The 22540-nt window shown below is 28.0% G+C and overlaps 1 protein-coding gene across 1 annotated transcript in view; it reads right to left on the bottom strand.

Annotated features, from left to right (window-relative positions):
• Nucleotides 1-16437: 16437 nt before the first annotated feature.
• The window catches only part of LOC105364634 (5-hydroxytryptamine receptor-like), a gene marked incomplete at its 5' end in the record, with an annotated part of 57685 nt that continues 51582 nt past the window's right edge, over nt 16438-22540 (bottom strand). The window contains 2 exons of the mRNA XM_011502613.1: nt 16438-16742; nt 18138-18441. Coding sequence (XP_011500915.1) covers nt 16610-16742; nt 18138-18441 — 437 coding nt within the window. The remainder of the gene's footprint in view (nt 16743-18137; nt 18442-22540) is intronic.

The following is a 22540-nucleotide window of genomic DNA, read 5'->3' as shown; positions in this document are numbered from 1 at the left end:
TTTTTGAATATTTTAAAAATTATATGTTCTTGTCTATTATTATAAAGATTTTTTTTTAAACGATGTCAAATTTTGTAAGTTATCATGAAAAATATGTGCAATATATATGTAACAACGCAACATTTACAGATATATTCTTTAGAGCTATGAAGACAGCTGTTGGAAAAACTCTATAATCATACAAAAATATAAATATATATACAAATATAAATATTAAATACTCTATAAAATACAAAAAATTTGTAGTATATAATAATTATAAAGATATGGATTTATAGATATACATAGGTTAAGGTATAAATGTAGATATGTCGAAATATATAAGTAAATATATTGTTGTAAAAATTGAGTTTATATAACCAATTTTGTATTCAATGTACAATCCAATTTTATATTCAACAAAAAGAAAAGTAATATTCAAATATAACGCATCATTTGATTAATATAAAATATTTAATAAAATTAAACATTTTTCATTTATAATTTTCTGTATTATAATATAAAACTAATTATTTAATAAATTTAATCCAATTAGTTATTTAAACATAATTAATCATTCCAATAGTAATGAAGTAAATGAAGATTTAATTTTGTAATTTATTTATTTAACATCAAATGATAATAATATATCTGAACGACCAAAATGGAATTAATTTTAAAGACGTAAGTTTTTTATGATAAGTCTTAAGAAGTGCGGTGATGTTATTTATTTAGGTTTGCATTATCAATAAGGATACTTAAAACTCTTATACGTAAAGCTTTTTATGACTAATGAGAGACTGTTTAAAATATTTTAGAATTTCCATGTAAAAAAATTGAATTGGTACTTATTATAATTTAACCGATTACATGCCAAATCGTAAATCTGCGTGGATGCGCGCGAGGATTGCTCAAGAAAATTTCTATCCTCTACTCGCACTGCGATTTTCCGGTGCTTAAGAGTCACTTTATATTTATCACGAATTGCAGTTTACTTAGTTATATTTATCATTGACATATCAACATAACGAATTCCACAATATTTATTCCATATGAAATATTTTAAATAGATATCGATATTTGTTATAACATTTTCTGTTGCCATTTCGTAATCAATATTATTGCGATTGATTATATATTTAAATATCTTTGAAATATGTCTAAGTGCACTTTATTCAGGGAATAAATGAAAATAAAATAAAAGTATGTAAGTCGATAGTAAATCTCATAAAAAAAAAAAAAAAAAAAAAAAAAGTTTCCTAGAAAACATTTAAGTGCTAATTTATCAGCTCTTGTAGATGTATAGTATTAAAAAATATATATTTATAGCAAAATTAGGAGAGTTCGTATTCTTTGCAATGTAAAAAACATTCGATATTTATGAAATATTGAAGTAGTGAAATATCTAAACAATAAAATGCAAATCGATTTTTCCATTATTCAAAATCAGATTGTACCTTTATAATAACTTGGCTATAAATAAGTTCCAAGTGCATTTACAAAACATATAAAATTAAAATGTATTTGTATTATAATTATATATAAGTTTTTTTCTTATATAATTTTTAATGCATATTTGAAGACACTAAGGAATTAGGTATTTTGGCACTTTGAGAATTTTCCTTTTGTTCACTTTTTTTTTTTTTTTTTTTTTTAATATGTTTCGAAGATAAAAATAAATTATATTAAATAAATGTTTAGTAATTAAGCATAACGATATTATGATATAAAGCAATTCAAATTATAATTCTAAAAATCTTCTAATAAAATACATTTGTAAAGCAAAGGCTTTAAAGTTTATTTATTAAATACAGTAATAATTTCATTTTTAAGAATTTGCAATATAACAGGCTATAAATACTTTATAGTATGCAATACACGAAGTGAGTACGATGGTGCGTTTGTGTGTTAAAAGTAGTTGAAAATGGAATACGGAATATGTCTTTAGCAGATATTGCGAAAAGATCGAGTATTTTCCCTTGCAGAACAAAAGTAAGACCGTGAATTGAAAGAAGCCTGAAAAACAATTTCAAAAGTTCACGTTACAAATGCATACGTACATTTCTTTCCAATTTTTAGGATCATTTTTCGGATAGAGATAGTTTATTGATGCCATTATAATGGATAACGAGAAGAGAGGAAATTAAGTTTATGAAAACATGAAACATCTTGTAACATCTAAAATGTTACAAGAGGTGCTTGAAATCTATAGATCTTTTGAAGATTCCACAAACTTCAATTGAGATGAGTGATACAATTTTACTTGCTCTACTATTTTACTTCTAATGATGGTTCGCTGTAAAGTGGAAGCTTAATTGAACTTTATATATCATGAAGTAGTGCGCTTAAAGAGCTATTTCACAGTTTTATTAATATCTTAAAATTTAGTAATATTCTTTAGTTACATTTATTATTATTTGTTGATGTTTAGAACTTTAATATTTACTTGCCTGTTAGTGGCACAATATTATGCCATTATTATGCGATAATTTTATTTATGAAATGCGTACACAGGATGCTTTTATGATATATATAATTTAATGGTACGTCCATTCCTTATGTAGATTTATTAGAATATTAAATGAGTAAATTATTTAAGAAAGATTACAAATTAGTAATTTGTAATGTCTAATTATATATTTTAGTTATTATTGTATTAAGAAACTATCTTAATGTACGATAAATCTTAATCATTTAAATTATTGTGATCTTTTTGTACTTTTAATTGGGAAGAAATTTATTTTGGCTTAAAAATCTATGTGATTTCGTAAATAAATATCTGTGATCGATAACTTATTGTTAAATATTTTATCACGTGGTGACACGTTAAAGCTCGATAATTTTTAATATTTTGCTTATAGGAGGTAAATCTATTCATCAATCATTTCTCAGAATTTTCATAGCTTAAGAAAAATAATGAAATGTTACTGTAATTGTTATAATTTTATTCATATTTCTTTAATGATATTGGCACGTAAATTTAGTTTTAATATTTTATACAAAATTTTCTATAATTTTATAAAACTACAGTTACGATAATATTATCAAATGAGCAAATAATTTAAACAAGCATACTAGATTGTTATTGCTATTCAATTTGTGAAATCGTTAATTTTCCGACCTTTTAGGAAATTAATTGTTTTCTTATAATTGTTAAAAATTCTTTAAAAAAGATAATGTTCTGGTCAATGAAAAAAAGTGGATAAATACGTTGCAACACAGTTTATTAGTACTACTTTAAACAGATAATCATACAAAACTTTCGTGAATTGTTGTCAATCTGTAATATCAATTGTTTAATATTTGATTTATTATAAAATCAATTTAATAACTAAGATTCAAATTTGTAAGTTATAAATATCAATTGAAGAGAAATATAATTTTGAATCATTATTATTTCGAGTAAATTAAATAATAATATATCTTTAGAATTCAAGTTATTCTATCATAAAAATACAATTATAATTATCATCATTATTTAATATTTTCATGAATTATTTTGACATTCAAGGCACAAATATTTTAACGAAAGAAATTTGTAAATAAGGTGCGGATCGTGGAAGGGAAAAAAAGGAAATACATTATTTATTATTACTTTTATCGTTCTCAATTCCTTTTATTTATCATCAATAACAATAATCATAATCTCTTATTTTATTGTTCTTACGTAATCCTTCTTCTCGCTCGTTTATATATAGCGATTTATAAATAAAGCGGAGCCATATAAAAGTCGAAACGAATCTTTACGAATGCATCATGGCTTCGCCGGTACAGTAACATCGTATTGCTTCGAAATCGAACTCGTCGGCTCCAAAGATCCTTGATTTTATATTATTTATCGTGTTGGTATTTGGCTCTCGCTCGCAATTTCGATTTCATCCGACGAAAGCAGCTTATGCAGACTTTTCACTAGAGATGCTCACCCAAACATATGCATCTATTATATACAATTCACGGCCTGCTTCTCACGAGGATTCATACAGTGATAATCAAGTTATAATAGATCAAAGAACTATAAGGTAGGCTTTAATAATATTGATTCAGACCAATAGAGAGAGAGAGAGAGAGAGAGAGAGAGAGAGAGAGAGAGAGAGAGAGAAACTTCATTATAAATGCAAACTTTGTTTTGACATTGGAATATACATACTCATTGTCGATAATAAAACCACTGCTCTAGACGCTATTGTTGATAATATATATATACTTTTTTAAATATCAATGATATCGTGTTTTAAATGCATAGATTAGGCTTGTAATTGATCTATTTAGAAATTATTGAGTTTTGAACGGTGGATTTCTCCTTTCATAACGAACGTCTGTTGAGAGCAGGCCGCTCGTTGTTGACATCGTCAATTTTTCGTCGCTTTTACGAAGTGTAATCTCGTTAATCCATTAATCCCATTGCCCGTATTCTGCGTTGGACACATTTTTTCGTAGTTGATTTATATCGAAAGACATTGAAGAATATCGCTTATTTTTTTTTTGTTTTTTTTTTTGTTTTTTTTTTTTTGTTTATGTGATTTTAATTATTAGTCGGACAGTTGAAGACCGGAATTTTTACACACCTTCAGATATATTATACCTACACATGTTATAAAAGCTCAGGTAAAGAATTATGTCGCTAAAGAGCAGATTGACGCATAAAAATATTTAGAGGTGAGCGACGTAATATAATGTAGTGTATATGGCGCCGTATATTTTGTTCTTCGTTTGATTTCAGTATAATAACATTCATTAAATTAAGTACTTTACATGATTATAAACATTAACAAATTAGTACGCAATCAGTTAATAATTAAGTATAAAAATTAGTATGTATAAACAGTTAAATATACGAATTAAACCGTATATTACAACGAAACTCTAATAAGCTCTTAAAATTTTCTCTTAGTACATTAAACTTTTGTGCTGTGCATTACCTGTATTTATCATTAAACATGTGTAATAATTACATATTTCAAACGTACATTATAATAATTTTATAATAATAATAAAAATTTGATATATTGCTTTTTACAAAGTTAAAAATTTGTTATATTATAAATATAAGATATAATACATTATAAATATAGGATATAACATATTATAAATATAAGATATGATATATTATAAATTTGATACTTTTAATTTTTAATTTTCGTACAGATGCATCGTATATTTTGGATCTTCCTCGTAAAGAGTTTATTAGTAAATGTATGGAAACATTAAAAAATTTTAACTACACTTCTACTTAATCATGAAAAACATCAAAATATGCATCGTACTATAATATATTTGAACAATTATATTTATACAATATATAATATAATTCTATTGTTTAAGCGTAATAAGCTTACATTGTGACACTGGCAGAATCTGAACTTTGGAAATTCATTATCGCAGATCTTATATTAGTGGCGCAATATATTTTCGAATTCTGTGATTGTGCCTCACAATTATTTATTTATTTTTGTTAATATCGGTAAATTTTCATTTTCGCCAGTTCACATAGTCACATATATATTATTGCAGTATGTGTTTGTATAATATTGTATCCGTTTTTAATTTGAGCTTTTATTTATTTTGATATTTATATAGACATCAGTCATTGATTTCATTCGTTAAAATAGATAATAATTATATATTGGATATTACATAATGATAACAATAATAAAATTTTATTCTTTATCGTATTAATTATATGCATAATATAATATAGTTTTCTCCATTAATCATCACATTCGTTCGACAATATGTCTACAATTTTTTCGCAATTAGAGTATTACAAATATAAATTGAATATTCATGTATACATCGAGTAGTCATACAAAATTATACACTTAGAATTATTCATGAGACGAGAGTGTTATATTTGTTTGTTACCACTGATTTTGTTGGTATATTTACTTTTTATTATATGTTATTTTATAAAAGTTTATCAGACGATATTGCAACAATGCGGTTGTTGTTTATTTAAGGTGGTTTTAGAGCCATTATTTTATATAAATTTCATTTTATATCAATTTTTAAGGGTTTCACTCGTGTACGATAAATGTATTAAACTAGAAGAAAAAAATTTCGTTATATTCTAGAATTTAATTTGCAGAACGACAATTAGATGTAACGTTGCCTTGTTATTTGCGACATACATTTACGAGCTATCAAAATTCATTTTGCGTAGAGCTACAAATTAAGAAATAAACAAAAATTTCTCTTTGAAAATCCTATATTAGAAGGATAGGTTTTAAATATTATAGATATGAGTGTAGAAAAGAGGGAAATAGCGAGAGAGAGAGAGAGAGAGAGAGAGAGAGAGAGAGAGAGAGAGAGAGAGACGGGGACAAAGAGTAAAATAGTTGTGATTGGTAGAATTCAAATTATTCAAAAATCGCTTTTAAATAAGCGTTAAAACCACCTTAATTTAATTCAATTATTTATGATTCGAGCCACTGGAGTTACGTATTGTAACATTTATTATTTTAATCTTTAAATATTTTTTTTTCAACGAATTTGTTACGATTGTTATTATTATCAATTTTTCTGCTTTGATTGATTACTGGCTTTATAAGGCGACTAGAAAATAATGAATAATGAAAATATTGAGTACTAGGAATAAGTACTTTATTGCTATTAAATTTTTTTATGAAAATTTCTATTCGATCTTAGTAAGATACGTATCATAAACGACAAAATTTTCAAATGTATTTTAATAAAACATTTTAAGGAGCCCTTTATTGCAATAGTGTACTTTTTAATATCAATGTTGTTGATTCTTTAAAAATAATACCACTTAAACAAAATGCATTTTTAGTTTTATAAAAATAATATTATATTAATATTTTTATTTCTTAATTCTCAATATAACTTTAATTGGCTTAATCTATAAAAATAATATTTATTACAAGATAAAAATAAGCGTACCACTGTTAAAATCTGTAGTATAATTACAGCAATAGATTAGTTACCATAGAGAAATTAATTTTACTTGAAAATAATCTGACTTTGGAAAAATTACTTGAAAATCATATTATACTTACTTTGAATACAATTGAGATATATACCCTTAGCATTGACAATTAATTAAATTTGAAAGCAGTAATTTCATTTTTCAAGAATAGTTTTATCATATCCTTAAATAAATAGCTTATATAATTACAAAAAGTAATTATAGAAGGTTTATTAAGACCTCATTTAGTACACGAAGATTATTCTCTATAAGAATAAATAAATTCTATTTACTGGCGTGAAAGACTTCGTCCATTTTGTTATTTAACTATAGCTATAAATATGTATAATATATCTAATATTTCTTTGATTTTTAATTTTTTTTTCTTTTACGACTATTTAACATTTACATTATAACAGCCAGTTAAATATTTACAATTTTATGGATTTTAATGGATAGAAAATATGTTTGTTAGTGTCAACTTCCTTAAATTCAATATATAATTAAGGCCAATTATTTATTTTAGGAAGAATTTGTAAAAAAAATATTTTAGATAAACTTCCTTAAAGGAATTTTTTTATTGACTTTTTTTACATTTAATGTTATAAACTTCATAAGTTTCTTTTGTTATTTTCTACTGATATATTTATGTATAGATGCATTGCTATTAACATTAGTATATTTTCTGAATGTTAATCTGTTAATCGGTATGAGAAATTTGTTAGGTATAGTGTAGTAATTTATTGTAAACATTGGTAATGGTCCATTACGGAAAAGTGTTTTCCGATTATCATTATTTGTATTTTATCTTATTTATGTATAAAATATGTTAATACTTGAAGCATATCTAAGTGATACATAAAATTTTTAAAACTATTATAAAATATAACCTTTTTTGTCTTTAAAATTTTAATTCATAAGCTATTGCTTGCTTACCCATGACAAACCTAATACTGATGTAAATATAACAATTGTTTCTTCGGGATAGACACTAAACATTATATCTCGCAAGTACCCAAATTAATTGAAGAAACATACAAAAAAAAAAAAAAAATAAAAAAAAAAATAAAAAATAAAACATTAGACAAGTATGAAATTTTTGATTCGATAGAAATTTATATTTAACGTATGCAATACTTTTGAATTGTTAAGAGTATATTAAAGTCGTTAAAATGTTAGGCATATTTTGTAATGTTTAACTGTAAAGTATAAAACTATGTTTTACGAAAAGATACTAAAGGAATTTTACGAAAAAAACTTTTAAAGCCCATTAAAGATATGACAAACTAGGTTAATTATTTTGTATTATACATTAAATCTTTTACATCAAAAATCTTCTAATCAAATGGAACTTGTAGAAATTAATGGTATTTAATTTTAACGAATTGAACTGTTGGCAAATTCATTAAGTTCGACTATTCGAAATTATTTTTCTAGCGATTGAATTATCTTTAAGCTATAATATTCGATTTTTTAAAAATATATAAAAATATATTTTTCGTAGTAGTCATGGCGTATTCAGGGTTACTCCACTGTGCCTGCAATTTTTGCTTTCAAAATTTTTGTTGCAGTTTATCCTTCTAGTGGTCGGAGTTTTTTCGATTGGACTGCCGGATATTGTGACCTCGATACACTCTGTCTGGTGGAATATTTCATTCGGAATTCGATACAGATCCTTTTTTATCTTCAAAAGAAAGTGCTAAGAAGTTTTTTTTGCTAAAAATCTGTTCGGTGAACAAATAATAGCTGAATAACATTTTCTATTTTTTAAATGGATTGAAAATTTTAGTTAATCATAAATTTAATGTAATCTAAAAATTTGATAATAATTATAAGAACTATGATTTTCCTAACAAATAGTTAAGGGAAAATCAGAGATGTTCTTTTACTTTGAATGTTTTAAAACGTACATTGCATGCATTAAGAAATATTAATTTTATCCGTATGCATTATTTCAGCAAAACATCTGACGTATTTAATCGATCGAATTGTATAATGTAGAATGAAGTGCATATATTCATATCGATAGAGATAAAGTTTGTTTTACAATTACAAATTATTGTTGTACTCACTTGTGGAGTTTAAGTAATTAACTTTTTTAAAGTATCTAATAATTTAAAAATTGTCTTTATATATATATATATATATATTTATCTTATATTTAATTTTAAATTTGATACTAACGAAAATATTTATGGATGAATAATATTAGCGATTTTTAATGGGTCAAGTATAATTAAACATTTAATTAATAGATAACAAATAGTTTCAAATGTTTAAGAATTAAAATTAAAAAATTTTACATAAAAATCAGTTATTTTTCTATATCAATAGATTATTTTAATATTTTTACGTTATTAGCAAATAGAGTTTAATTAAAATTTTATTCAATAAATATAATATATTATTAAATTTTTTCTTAAGATAGTATTCATTCAATATTAATGAAGCTAAAATATCAAGGAAAGTTCTTGTATGTTTTCCACTGTTTTTGAAAAAGAAGTTTTCGAATATCCAGCGTGATCAGGATAACGTGACTCCCTAACGAGACTCTGGTGTACTAATGAGCTTCTTACTAGAAATCTCGCAGGATAGTTTGAGTGTTATCTGATAAAAAGGGTTTAAGTGTTAGATAATTACTTAATTTCGTTTTTCTTGCCTCAGGTCGTAATGTTTTCATTATGATAAAAAGAAACAAAAAAAAAAAAAAAAAAAAAGCACTGCATTAACCTATTTGAAAACTATTAGAATAGAATGTTTATTACTAATTAATATTATTATAGTGTAAAATTGTAAGATAATTTTAAAAATTTTCGGACGACAGTATCGCTGCATACATTTAATAACATATACCAAATATATTTTCTTTAATTTTTTTTTTTTGATTATTAGAATTACTCAAACAACAAATTTTTTCTTTGGATCTTTTATATTTTTTATCGATAATTATTTCTATTGATATCTATCTAGTGATAATTAGTCATTGTATTTATTAGACAATTAACAGTTTAATTTTTGATTTAATTAGTATTTATTTTACAAATAATTAGCAAAGAAAATTATAAATAATGTATTGAAAAAAAAAAATTATTACCACTTGTTCAATGACTGTTGAATATTCAAGTAGGCATTTGTAATTTAGCGTACCCCAACAAAAAGGTTTTATTACTTTTTGAGCTATAAAATACTCTCACATTTTCCTAATATAACTTCTTCGTCAATTAATACGGTATGAATTTTTTTTTGTCTTTAAATATATATCGTACGCAAGGAAAGTTTGTCAAAGCTCTTCTTAGGTGTTGCTAATCTGTCGATCTTGTTTTATTTTTATCATCGACAAAACAATCTTCCATAATGCTTTATATTATGTTTTGAATTGCGAATAAATTTAAATAATAGACATTTGTTATAAAAAAATGTTTGAAATATAGGGGTATTTAAGTAATACATGTTTGGATTATAAATTTCTTGATTATTTATTGCAATATTTAAATAATTATATTTCTAATCATTTATGTAATTTCGTAAGTTTCGTTTGATAAGATTTAAAAAAATATATATTGATGATATTAAAAAAAAAACCAGTAAACAAAACATTGAACTTTCTTAAAATTATCAGCACCCAGTGAACTTTGAATATTTGTTTAATATAATCAATTTATTTAATATGCTGAATGTAAAAAATTATTTATACGTCTATGTTAAAAAATCATAAACTAGGAATTAACTTTATTCTACGTTACATAATGGATTATTGCAGTAAAGTCATGCGAGATATTCAAATATATTAAGTAATTTCGGGAAAATTACGACTTTAATAGTCGTTAGGGAATTCCATTCAAATGCCGAGACTAACTTATCTTACACAAATCGAAATGCTAAATGTGTCAAAGGGATCTATATTGGGAATATAACGAGCGGATGTTTTAACTGATATACAGATGAAAAGTGTCAGGAAATGATGGAACGGAGGCATAAAGTTTATGTGTGCATATGCATATTAACGTTACAGACAAGAGGCTGAGATTGGCGATAATGACGAGGGGGAGTGAGAGAATATGAGGAGCGAAGTAGCATCACTGGATTTTCATGCGGTGAATCTAATGTCTGTCGTGGACACCAATTGAGCATCTCTTCGAGGTGATGTTCGTAGAAATCGAAACATCAAGGTTACTTGAAAATGAAACGATAATAATCTATGTGGGGAGCATACATAATGGCTAAATTTTACCCAAATTTATATTATTTCTTTTCATTACGTGTCAAATTCGTTGATAAATTAGATACGGGAGCAGGGATATTTTTTTTGTAAAATAGGTAGCTTGTATGGCATTATTACTTTACCATGTCTTTGAAGTTAGTGCGTGTCTGAACTAAAAATTACTCATAAAAAAGTTTATACGTACCGAATGAATGAAAATCATTTACATATTGGAGATTTTGTAATAAAAGAACACTCCTATTAGATTTTTCTCTCTTATTTTTTTTTTAAATTTTCAATATAGAATATTATGAAGCCTTATTTTTTCAATTATTAGTAGTTTTATATAGACATGAAGATCAATATCGCTTTTTGTAAATTTACACCGATTAAAATTTATGTACATTAAGTTTAGTAAATATGTTCAAACTGTGAATCGATAATTTTTATAGATATTCTAACACGTTATGCTAAACAAAGTTTTTTTTGTTTTTTATTTTATTAAAAGAGTCAAATCAATTGAATTTTATTTTAATTTTTACAGATTCTTCAATGGTATATATTTTAGTTTTAGCGTTTGATTGTAACAGACACATCCATTCATTTAAAATTAATGAAAAATTAGTTAAATAAGAAATAAAATTAAATCTTGATTTAAAATAAGCTTGTCATCAAATTTATTTAAATATCTATAAATTTTATATACACGAATTATAATTTATATTTTTGATATAAAACAAATAAAATTGGAATTAATTATATTGTTTGTGGTACATTACACATTGTATGTTACTGATTTATCTATATTCCTTATACTAACATTTTCCTGATATTATGAAATTGTAAGGTTTATGGGTAAGAGCAGCCATCCCCCATAATTTAATAATTTAAAACATTTCTCTTTGATTAAATTTCTGTTTAGCTTTTAATATATATAATTATCACTAATAAACTCCGATCAAATCACGTTCTCAAATGCAGTTTCACTCGTTCAAGTATAATAAGTTATTGTAGTCCATGCGCACGTATGCATATATATATATATATATATATATATATATATGATCACTGATTATCAAATTCAAATTGAGAATTTCCAAATTTTATGATTCTAGTTGTGGTTAGTCGCGATAATCAATACTCATATATATATAGAATCGTTGATCACGAGACCCAGATATTGTGCTTCTAAATGAATACGTTGGATTTATTTCCATAATCTACGATAAAGCTTGAAATCGATCATTTAATTTCCTTCTTTTAAACGATTATATATTAAAAAATTTTTTTTATTTGCCTTCTAAAATAATAAATATATTCATTTATAACGAAGTAATTCTAATATAATATGAAAAAAAATATTTGCTAATTTATTAAAAGTTAATTAGAGACTAGATGCTGCCTTTTCTGCATAAGCTACATTGTATAATCAAAGTTGTAGATATTAACTAAGCATTCTTAGCTTTTTTTCTTTAATACTAATATCAAGTTACATAATCTGTATCAGAAAATTTAATTACGTCGAAATAAATGTAAAATATACAATAATAATATAAAATACAAATAATATAAAATAACGTTTGTTTAGAACTGTATTTGTTTGAAACATGATTGATAATGATGAAATAGGAAGTTTTAGATGTAAATATATAATAATGTACACGTGTAATATTTTACTTTCTCTTCTTTTGTATATCGAGTTATCTATACTAGATTACCTGTATATCAGTCGTATGTAATGAAATAATGAATTTTACAATTTAAAACGTTAATGGAATATGGAATTTTCAAATATCAAAACATGTAATAATTTGATGGTTTATTTGATTTCATGTGGATCTCGTTGGGCCGCCAGTTTATTTGAAAAGTGCAAGTTATGCACCAATTTTGTGACTTTCATATGTACAGATGGAAGAACAAATTAATCTTAACTACGAACACATAGTTATAAACTTTTAAGATCGTATTATTTTGCTATATATTTATTTATTTTAATATTTTAAATATTTTATATTTATCATTTCTTATTAGATGACGACAGTAAAGTGGATTCCTAAATTGTACATTCCCAAAAATTAGTTTACTTTCTATTGCACTGCGATGATAAATAAAAATTAAAAATTTTGTTTATTAAAAACAATCAATTTGTTAAATGAATATGAAAAGAAGTTAATTAAAAAAAAAAAAAAAAAAATGTTTACTTTAAACAGGTTTTAGTGTCTACATACATTACACAAGAGTATTTAGCGCTGATTTAATATTATTTATTTCGATGTATCGTATATATTTGAGCAACTTTAGCCCAATTTTCACAATTTTGACAAGACATTATGTATTTCTTTGATTTATCGAAATTTATCATGAAATAATTGGGATATTGTTGATGATATAATGAAAGTTATACCATCGACATAAATGTATTATTAAATCATTAAATAACGACAAGTGACGTAGAAAAGCCGTAAAAGCTTAAGTCTGCATCAATTACAACTTCAAATTAAAATAAAACTGAAAAACTTCTTGGTCTGAATACTAATCCACAATATATCAATATGTATTCTCAATCCCCATGAAATTACTTACATTAATGTCACCATTTGTATAATAATGAAATAAAAATGAAAGCCAAAAGTGTGAGAAGGATGGTGACTGTCAGGATGAGTTCCCTGGATATTTTGGTATGTTCTTCCGCAGCCTTGATTTTGATTTTCATTCTAAATCGAGCGTTCCTCACAAATTCCGCACAATTGACATCCAAGCACGCAGTTTGTAGGTAAACGCGTACGATACGCTCTTACCCCCATATAACGTTCACGCCTTTCACTATTATTCACCCTGGATTTTTCAATTCCCGCGGTCGTTTTTACGGTCGCGGTTTAAAGCCATCGTTCCAAATACAAAAAAAGTGGCTGCTCGAGTAACATCCGCTGAAAAAATATGCGTATTCAAGGGGGGCTAATGGCAAGACGGGTTTGTGGTAGTGGTAGCAGCGTAGGGGCGTGGAGTGAGCGCCGGACGAGGTGGAACAGCAGGGGGTGGCGGTAGTAGTGATGGTGGATGGATTGGGGTGGGGATGGGGTGTAGTCGTCGGACCGCGGACTTGCGTCGGAGAGAAGCTGCTCTTATCTTTATTGCATCGTTGGGCCGCGAGTACGTGCGCGCTTACGGGGTCGCGTCGTCTTCCCTTGTCCTCGATGATCCTTCCGTGTTCAGGATCGCGTAGCCGAGCATGAATTTCAGAGACGATGCGTGCACGAGGCTTATCGCGCTCTGTCTTTCATCTCTTTCTTCGCGTCCTGTGAGACGTGTCACGTAAAATCGAGAGCTCCTTCGGATGGGTCATCTTACCTTTGCCATTTAAATACGCGGATTAATGATTTTGAATGTCGTATTACGTTTAAAGCTACCTTTTTCATTTGCATTTTGCTTTTATCTCATTGCCTCCAATCATTTTTATTCACAAAAATTCTTTATACTCTGGTTATTCTTAACGTTTATTCAGGCTTCGTATTTTACTGTAAATATTAATAATCATTTTATATTAAAGAGGATTTTATTAAATCTTGTTGACGTACGCCTCTATGTTAAATAGCAAATGTAGCATTTTAATTAACAAATTCTACATGCTGTTAATTAATATTATCATACACATGATTTATCTCGTAAAGTTTATCTCGATATAAAGAAACATCGCGCGCGAGCCATTAAAGATTTTTTCATTATATCTCGCTCATTAGCCACAAAATGTTCGAACGACTTTGAGGAACGAAGAGGACAAAATGTCTGTTAACCTGCTTACCAATAACTTACCTGAGCTTAAAAATATTACTTACAAATCATTGGAAATGGTATTTAGTTGCACACTTTGTCGACGTATTTCTATCTACAAACGCTTCCTAATACGAGCGTATCCATTTGTATGCGCATCCCCGTAACGACACACACGTAAAGCGCAGCGAAGATCTCGCTACGTGTGTGCGTGCGTGCGCGCGCGCGCGTGTGTGTGTGTGTGTGTGTCGGCGATAATTTGCAGCAGCTGTTGTTTCCCTTATGCGCAGTCTCAAAATCTAAAAGCTTTGGGAAGTGAATTGCCTCTCCCCCCACCCGTTCTTCTGTTCTCCTTCTATCTCTCAAAGGAGAATACAGTGCCGTAACCGACGATGATGTTTCATCTCGTTAGCAATCGGGAAAGCTTTAGCTCATACAGTGTAGCTTTCGAGACACAACGATGCACTTGGTGCATGTATACAGATAAATGTCGTATCTATACGAAAGAAAAGAAGAGGCGTCTGCATGTGCGTATTCTTCAATGCTGTTAGACTTTCTCATTATCATTCTGTTCTAGTATTACTCTGGGTCATTTATATTAATTTTTTCTGACGTATTTGAACCAAAACAATGGGTATGTAGTATTTTCCGAAGGGGCTCATTCAATTGGCTCTTGAAAGTACGAAATTTTTCGTCAATATGAAGAGAATGAGGCTAAAAATGCATTTTTAATCATAACGTAAATAGCTTTCGACTATGTGATCGAAAACTTATTATTATATATTAAGTCTCGTAAGAATTATCTGCATATGTTATAATTTAAAAGAAGCCATGGAATGTTAATACTCTTCCACAGTTATATTACAAAAATCGTTGAAATGTGTTGAAATATTTCGAAAATAATAACTATAAGATAACGAAGTATTATAAATAAAACGACGATTGTAGGAATCAGTAATGTTAAAATTTTCGCATTTTATACACTGTAGGAAATAAAAAAATGTGTCGATTCTCTGACAACTTAAATCGAACCAATCAATTGGCTTTTAAATGAAAGAAAAATGGATAAAAATTATCGTAAAGTAAATGCGAATTCACTGTAAATGTTATTTCTCTGAAGATTTTGAACAACGAATGTGTTGGGTGTGTGACTGCTTTTCATAATCGTTAGAAATTTTATTAGAAAGATAAAATCTGGTTTCGTTTATGTTTGGATTTATATGCAATCGGTGCATAAAAAGTGATTCGTATTGTTGGTTGGATGTACGGGCGATTATTTGAATTTTCGTTTTAAAGCAAAAACTAGGAATAATTTTTAATAAGCAGCACTTGTATCAAGATAACGATCGTTCAATATTTTTTCCACAGTATTACTATATTACGGAACACGATAACGAGCTCTGCCCGCAATAACGACACTTCCGTTTGCAAACACCAAGTCGAACGTGACTCCTACAATTAACATTTCAATTTTAGTAACGAAGTAATAAAACACTTATAATCTTCATCACGTGAATACATTAATTGTTACTTTCGTCTCATCATATTTATTAACGGCCCAGCAACATAATGTCCGGGTCGACGACTCGAAACGAGCGTTACAGGGCTTTGCCAAGCGTTTGCTATTGATGTGTGTACGAGCTACGGGCGCAGATGACGGAGATAGACTTCACACTAATACATAAGCGCAGTGAAAAAGGGCATCCGTACATGCTGCTTCATGGTCGAAAATCATCTTACATGTAATGACGGACGCCCATCCTGCGCCCGACGCCTCGCCTGTGTCTGCATAGTAGCCTCTTGAAGGCGTTTCGGAATTCCGGCGAGAATACCGTGTAGATCACTGGATTGAGAGTGGAATTGAAATACCTGCGAACACATTGTTACAAAGTGCCGAGTTTAACATCAAGTGGAAATGGTACTTTGGCGAGGCGCAGCCGAAGCTAAAGGAATCGCGGAAAAACGTACTGGGATTTATTTTTCTGACAATGCGCAAACGGACTCGCCTGTGACCTACAAGTTCATGTGATGTATCTCTCTCTTGGGGTTGTAAAATGTTTTTTTAATACTATTCTCCGAGACATGCTGTGATTCTTTACAAGGCAAGACGCGTGTAACGCTACATTTTATTATTTATTTATTTATTTGTATTGTTTATTTAACGGACATAGCGTCTGCTCTGCTTGTAATAAGATTTATTTGTATTTCGTTTGAGGATACTTTTCACAATAAATAATACTATGGCAGAAATTCATAATTATAACAAATTTGTTTAGAATAAATTAGCCCTTTTCTTTGATTTTCTGAAGCTTCGGTCTATATTCTTCCCTTGAAAAAGCAATTTGAAAGACATGTTTTTTTTTTCATAACTATCAAAGACATTTTTTCACAGAATTAACTTCACCACTTTTATAATTTTCTTAACTTGGATATATAGTACTGAATTAATATTAGATTAATTATAATTTTAAATCCTTTTTTTTATGCAATTTCAAATGCCAAATAATGCTTTTTAAAGTATACTCGACTGAAATAACCGGAATATAAATTACTATAAATAATTTATATCCATTTAAATTTTAGTACTTATACAACCTATATGTGTGTATATATATATATATATATATATATATATATATATATATATCGTACAAAATGTATAAAGATTTATTGTACACCACAGGTAAAAATATAATAGCTTATGCCATTTTATTTACATATTTTTTATTTAAAAAATATAATTATATATCTTATATAATATAAAATACAAAAAAAAAACAAATAAAATAAAATAAAATTAATAGTACGTAGCTAATTATGTTAAAATTTGAAATGATAACAATTTGTTGTATTTTTCATAAATTCTATTTAGAAATATTTGAGAATAAAGTGCATTGCAACTTTATAGCTGTAGATATAAAAACATAACTTGCATTATTAATGTAATGAATTAGATATTAGAATGTTTAAATTCACTACTATATTAATGTAATAGAAAAGGGGTAGGAGAAATTTAATCGAAATAGTATTTTACCAAGTAATTTTAGAATGAATGTTTGGTTGGCTAGATGATATTATTAGTAAAATTATCTTATTATTAAAGATATCGTAATAGCTCGATGTATTATCTTATATAATTTAGTGACATTACTTTGAATAGTGAGTAAATGCTTTGCTTATCATTATATATTGATGTAACCGCTCTACCTAGTAGACTTAATAATTCCGGACGCACGATTAAATTATGAAAATGGATGGACGTACCCCAGCCATTGAAAAAAGGCCACTAAGTAATCGTTGATGTCGCAGGTCTTACAAACTGGAAGTAGAATGGCGATAATGAAGAAGGGTAACCAGCAGACGACAAAGGCCCCCGTTATAATGACCAAAGTCTTGGCCGCCTTTCTCTCTCGTTTTGAGTCGGCTGGAACTTTTTTTCTCCGTGCCACCGCTGGTCGGGGTGAGGCTTCCATCGTCGACGGCTCGGGCTCAAGACCATTATGGTATGACGTCTTTTCGGGCGATGTATTCGTTGAGCTTACATTGGTAAATGCTGTTGTTGTAGTTTCTGAGAATTAGCATGAATTTCGGGACCTTCGTTCAAAACTTGTACTTATTACGGAAATTATATTATATGCATGATATGGTTTCATTCGTTTTAAGCGCTTTATTTAAATTATTTAAATACCGCTCGTTTTTCCCATTATGACGTAATAGTTTGAGATATTGCTTAAGCTTTATTCAAGCATTCCACATTCCTAATTTAGTTCATTTTATCTATTCGTAATTTTGTTGATTATGATTTGTTGATAATCACGTTTCTATAAAAATAATAAACAGAATCGTTAATTAATATATAAAGCTTAAACATTCGGTAATATAAAAATCATGTAAGGTTAATCGTTATCGATAATATTTGGATATATTGTAAATGCTTGCAAAATCAACACACAAAGTTAGAAATAAATGAAATAAATGAGCCAAGTTAGTATTTTAAAAAATTATCAAATACTTGATAAATTAGAGAGCACTGTGGAGAATGAAGATTCAATGGTTAATATAAAAGTATAGTGACAGATATTGGGTAAGTAAAAGTGTTTGGTCATAAGTGTCAGGATCCCAAGAAAAAATATTTAGAAGATATATTAAAAATGGAAAATTTTGAAGTATTAGTTTATAAAATAAGGAAGAAGTAGTACTCGATAGATGAGAAGTTAAATCTATAAAAGCGAAAATAGTTTGTAAATGGAAAAATATCGGCGTATGATGAACGTAGATAGAATAAACGCGATAAAGGCATAAACACAAATCAAATGCAAAAGGATTGAATAAAATAAAATTTAATTAAAGTTGAAACTAGAAATTTGTCGACAGACATGGATCTTAAAGAAGGAAAATCTTTTATAAATTATGAAATAAACATAAATAGCAAATTAAGTTTGTATTAATTAAGAAAGTATTGTTTACGCCTGATCATTTATAATGTAATAATAGGATGTTTTTACATTAATTAACAAATTACAGCGGATAAGTAAATTGTCTAAACCAATCTATAATAGGAAAATTTAATAACATTTTCATGGCTTGTTTGAAATTTATTCCATTTTTTATTACATTTACATTAAAATATAAATATAATTCATGTTTTAATATAATATGCCTGTATAGATTTGTTTAATTAACTCAGAGATTATAATTAATAAAAAATACTATGATTTATTTGTTATTGTTTTTGAAATTTAATGTTTACATACTACTTACTAAATAGTCGTTCTTTTTTCATAGAAAAGTAAGATAAATGTAAAAACAATATAATAAAATTAAATTAATTTTATAAACACGAATGTTCAAAATTTATATAATTTTATTAGAGAACTATAATTTATTTAGACTTGGAAGTGTAACTCGTATTCAAGAGCGCGTTTGAATTATAAATAACACAATTATGAAAAATATAATTTCATTTGTAAAATATAAATCATAAACAACTTTAATTTCATAATCAATTCTCATAAAAATGTAACTAGAGGGTTAGGGGTTGTTTAGTAAAAGAAATGACAAAAAATAAATCATTTAATAAATCAGAAATTATTTTCATACGTCCCAGTTTATCGTTGCAATAATAATTCAAACAATTTTTAGTCTACTCTTTGTATTTAGTTTTACTAAATAAAAGTAATTTTTTTTTTAAGTAATTGTACATACTTTTTTTAATTACTCTTTCGTATCATCGTGTCTTACTTTCTAATATAATATGCCTGTTTGGATAATTGAGATTACTATAAATTACTCAAATCTTTCAATTTAGACGATAAATATATATTCTTAAAAGACTGTTTTATAATTACTATTATATTAAAAATATAAATACCGTTAATTTTAAAGAAAATTATGATAATAGAATGTATCGTTATCGGCTGGTTTTTTTTTATTCTAAAAAATAATTTTTACCTAATTTTAACTAATCTTATGGATTTAAAAGTCTAGATCAACATTAATTTATATGATTACGAAGATATATCGATAAAGCATTGAAATATCTGATATGTGATAGAAAGTTTTCTGATGTAGAATAATTAAAAAATAACAAACGTATTCGTAAGCTTAAGACAAAGACGAATATAATAAAATATATGAAGAGTAAATGGAATATGAATATAAGATAGAAGTGAGATATTATTAGTGGAAATAATACGGACGAATTTCATTCTTGTGCTAATGAAGTAATTATTAATGTAGTAATAAATTATTGCATTTGAAAGAAGTTATCCAAACAATTACCGGGGCTATAAAGATTAAAAAATTCTATTTATTGTCATCGTTATTTCGAACATTTGAAACTAAATATTATCTTAGAGATATGATCGTTTGTTTTAATTTTATAAAAATCATTTCCAGAACAAATAAACCTTTGATATGAATAGAAATATTATTGCTCGCGACGGTATTTCTGGAATTTGTATACTAGAGTAATTTCCAACATTTTGTCCATGCAATTTCAAATATTTATAATGAAATGCTCATACGAGTAGTAATAAATTTCATATTCATCGATAGCGCAAAGCTCACATAAGACGCAATTGTGAATAGTTTTCAAATTTTTTTAACGGATAGATAGAAAGCGCGCATTATTTTTCCATAAATATAGAAAATATGCAAGTTATATGGATATGTTATTGTTTTAGACGAGTGGACGTATGTTCGAAAAGTTAAGAGATTTTAACGAGTCTGCAGTCTGGTAATTAAACCGCTTCAGCAGCGATAATTTCTAAATTTTGCCTAGAGTTGCCGCACTCGTATGAGCATGCGGGTGTTGGCGCATAATGCATAGCAGAAATCAAAATTCTAGCAACGAGAAGGTAGGTAATGTGACGATTAACACTCGGGGCGATATATTTATCCAGGTTGGCTCTAAGCGGGGATCGGGCAGCGGGACTCTATTAGCGCTCGGTCGAGAATTTCGTAATTAGTCCGGGCTTTGTTGTGCCGTCGCATCATCTAAATATACGTTTACGGCCTGGCGGGCAAATTCAATGGCCACGACGGAGACACGCGCACTGGCCGGATTAGGATGCGCGTGGTGTACGTACGTACGGTTGCTCGCTGCGCGGGGATCCAAGTGGCGCGCAATGGGCCAAACTCACCGAGAGAAAAGTTGGACGGTGTGAGGGCCAGATGCGCGGGTCGTATCGACTGCTCTGGATATTGTGATTAAGAGAGTGAGTTAGAGAGAGAGAGAGAGAGAGAGAGAGAGAGAGAGAGAGAGAGAGAGATTTCATTAGCGCGTGCGTGTGTTAGTCAGCTGCTGACTATGTGGATATTTAATAATAAGTCTCATCGCGTTTAAACAGCTTCCGATGAAAATGCCCGTGAGATTTATACGATTACCGCTCGGTGTATGTTGTAGCACCTTATGTCATTAGCTCTTTGTTTGGATATTTATTCTAATTGTTTTAATCGTCACTTTATTATTAAGCGATACTTTATATCATACTTATTATTCAGCATAATAGTGAATCACGCTGAGGTATTGTTTATAAATATTCTCATTACAATAACATTATAATTACACAATATATTTAATGGTGTGAGTAATATTATTTCCTTGTAGAATGCAAGTAACCGAAGCGTTTTACATTAAATCTATCGTGTAGATTTTACCGTAAATTTATTTAGACCCAATGACATTAGTATAATCGAGTCGATGTTTTTTTTTCGTCTTTTTTCATGTAAGACGAAGCTTGATAAAATCCTGATAAAGCTAGGTTTGCCCTATCACTTGCCATCCAATAGTCGTACGCGGGTAGATACACGTCGGGTATGTGACCGCAACGTCTTTATGTACTTGGCATACGCCGTTTACTTATCTCCCGCGTTTCTCCCTCCGAGAATACATCAAGGTTTTCTAGATCTTCACGGCTTACAAGAGTCAACTCACCGAAGCGTGATAAGACTACAACCTAATACAGATTTTCGAGGCCACGCGCGGTCCATTCGTAAATGTCATTCGTTCGACAAAGTTCGCACTCTATATAAGCGAGCACGGGTATGTCTAGAATACTCCTATAAAAAATGATAAACCGTCCACTTGTAAAATCGAGCTCGCCCCGTGCCCCGTTGTCAAGTCCTCGGTCGCTCCCTGCCCCTCTACCTATATCCCCCGCTGC

Source organism: Ceratosolen solmsi, unplaced genomic scaffold (genome assembly GCF_000503995.2).
Source record: "Ceratosolen solmsi marchali unplaced genomic scaffold, CerSol_1.0 scaffold39, whole genome shotgun sequence".
In the NCBI taxonomy this organism is placed as follows: Eukaryota; Metazoa; Arthropoda; class Insecta; order Hymenoptera; family Agaonidae; genus Ceratosolen; species Ceratosolen solmsi.
Note: the sequence above shows the minus strand (reverse complement) of the source record. Positions and strands in the feature narration are given on the sequence as shown.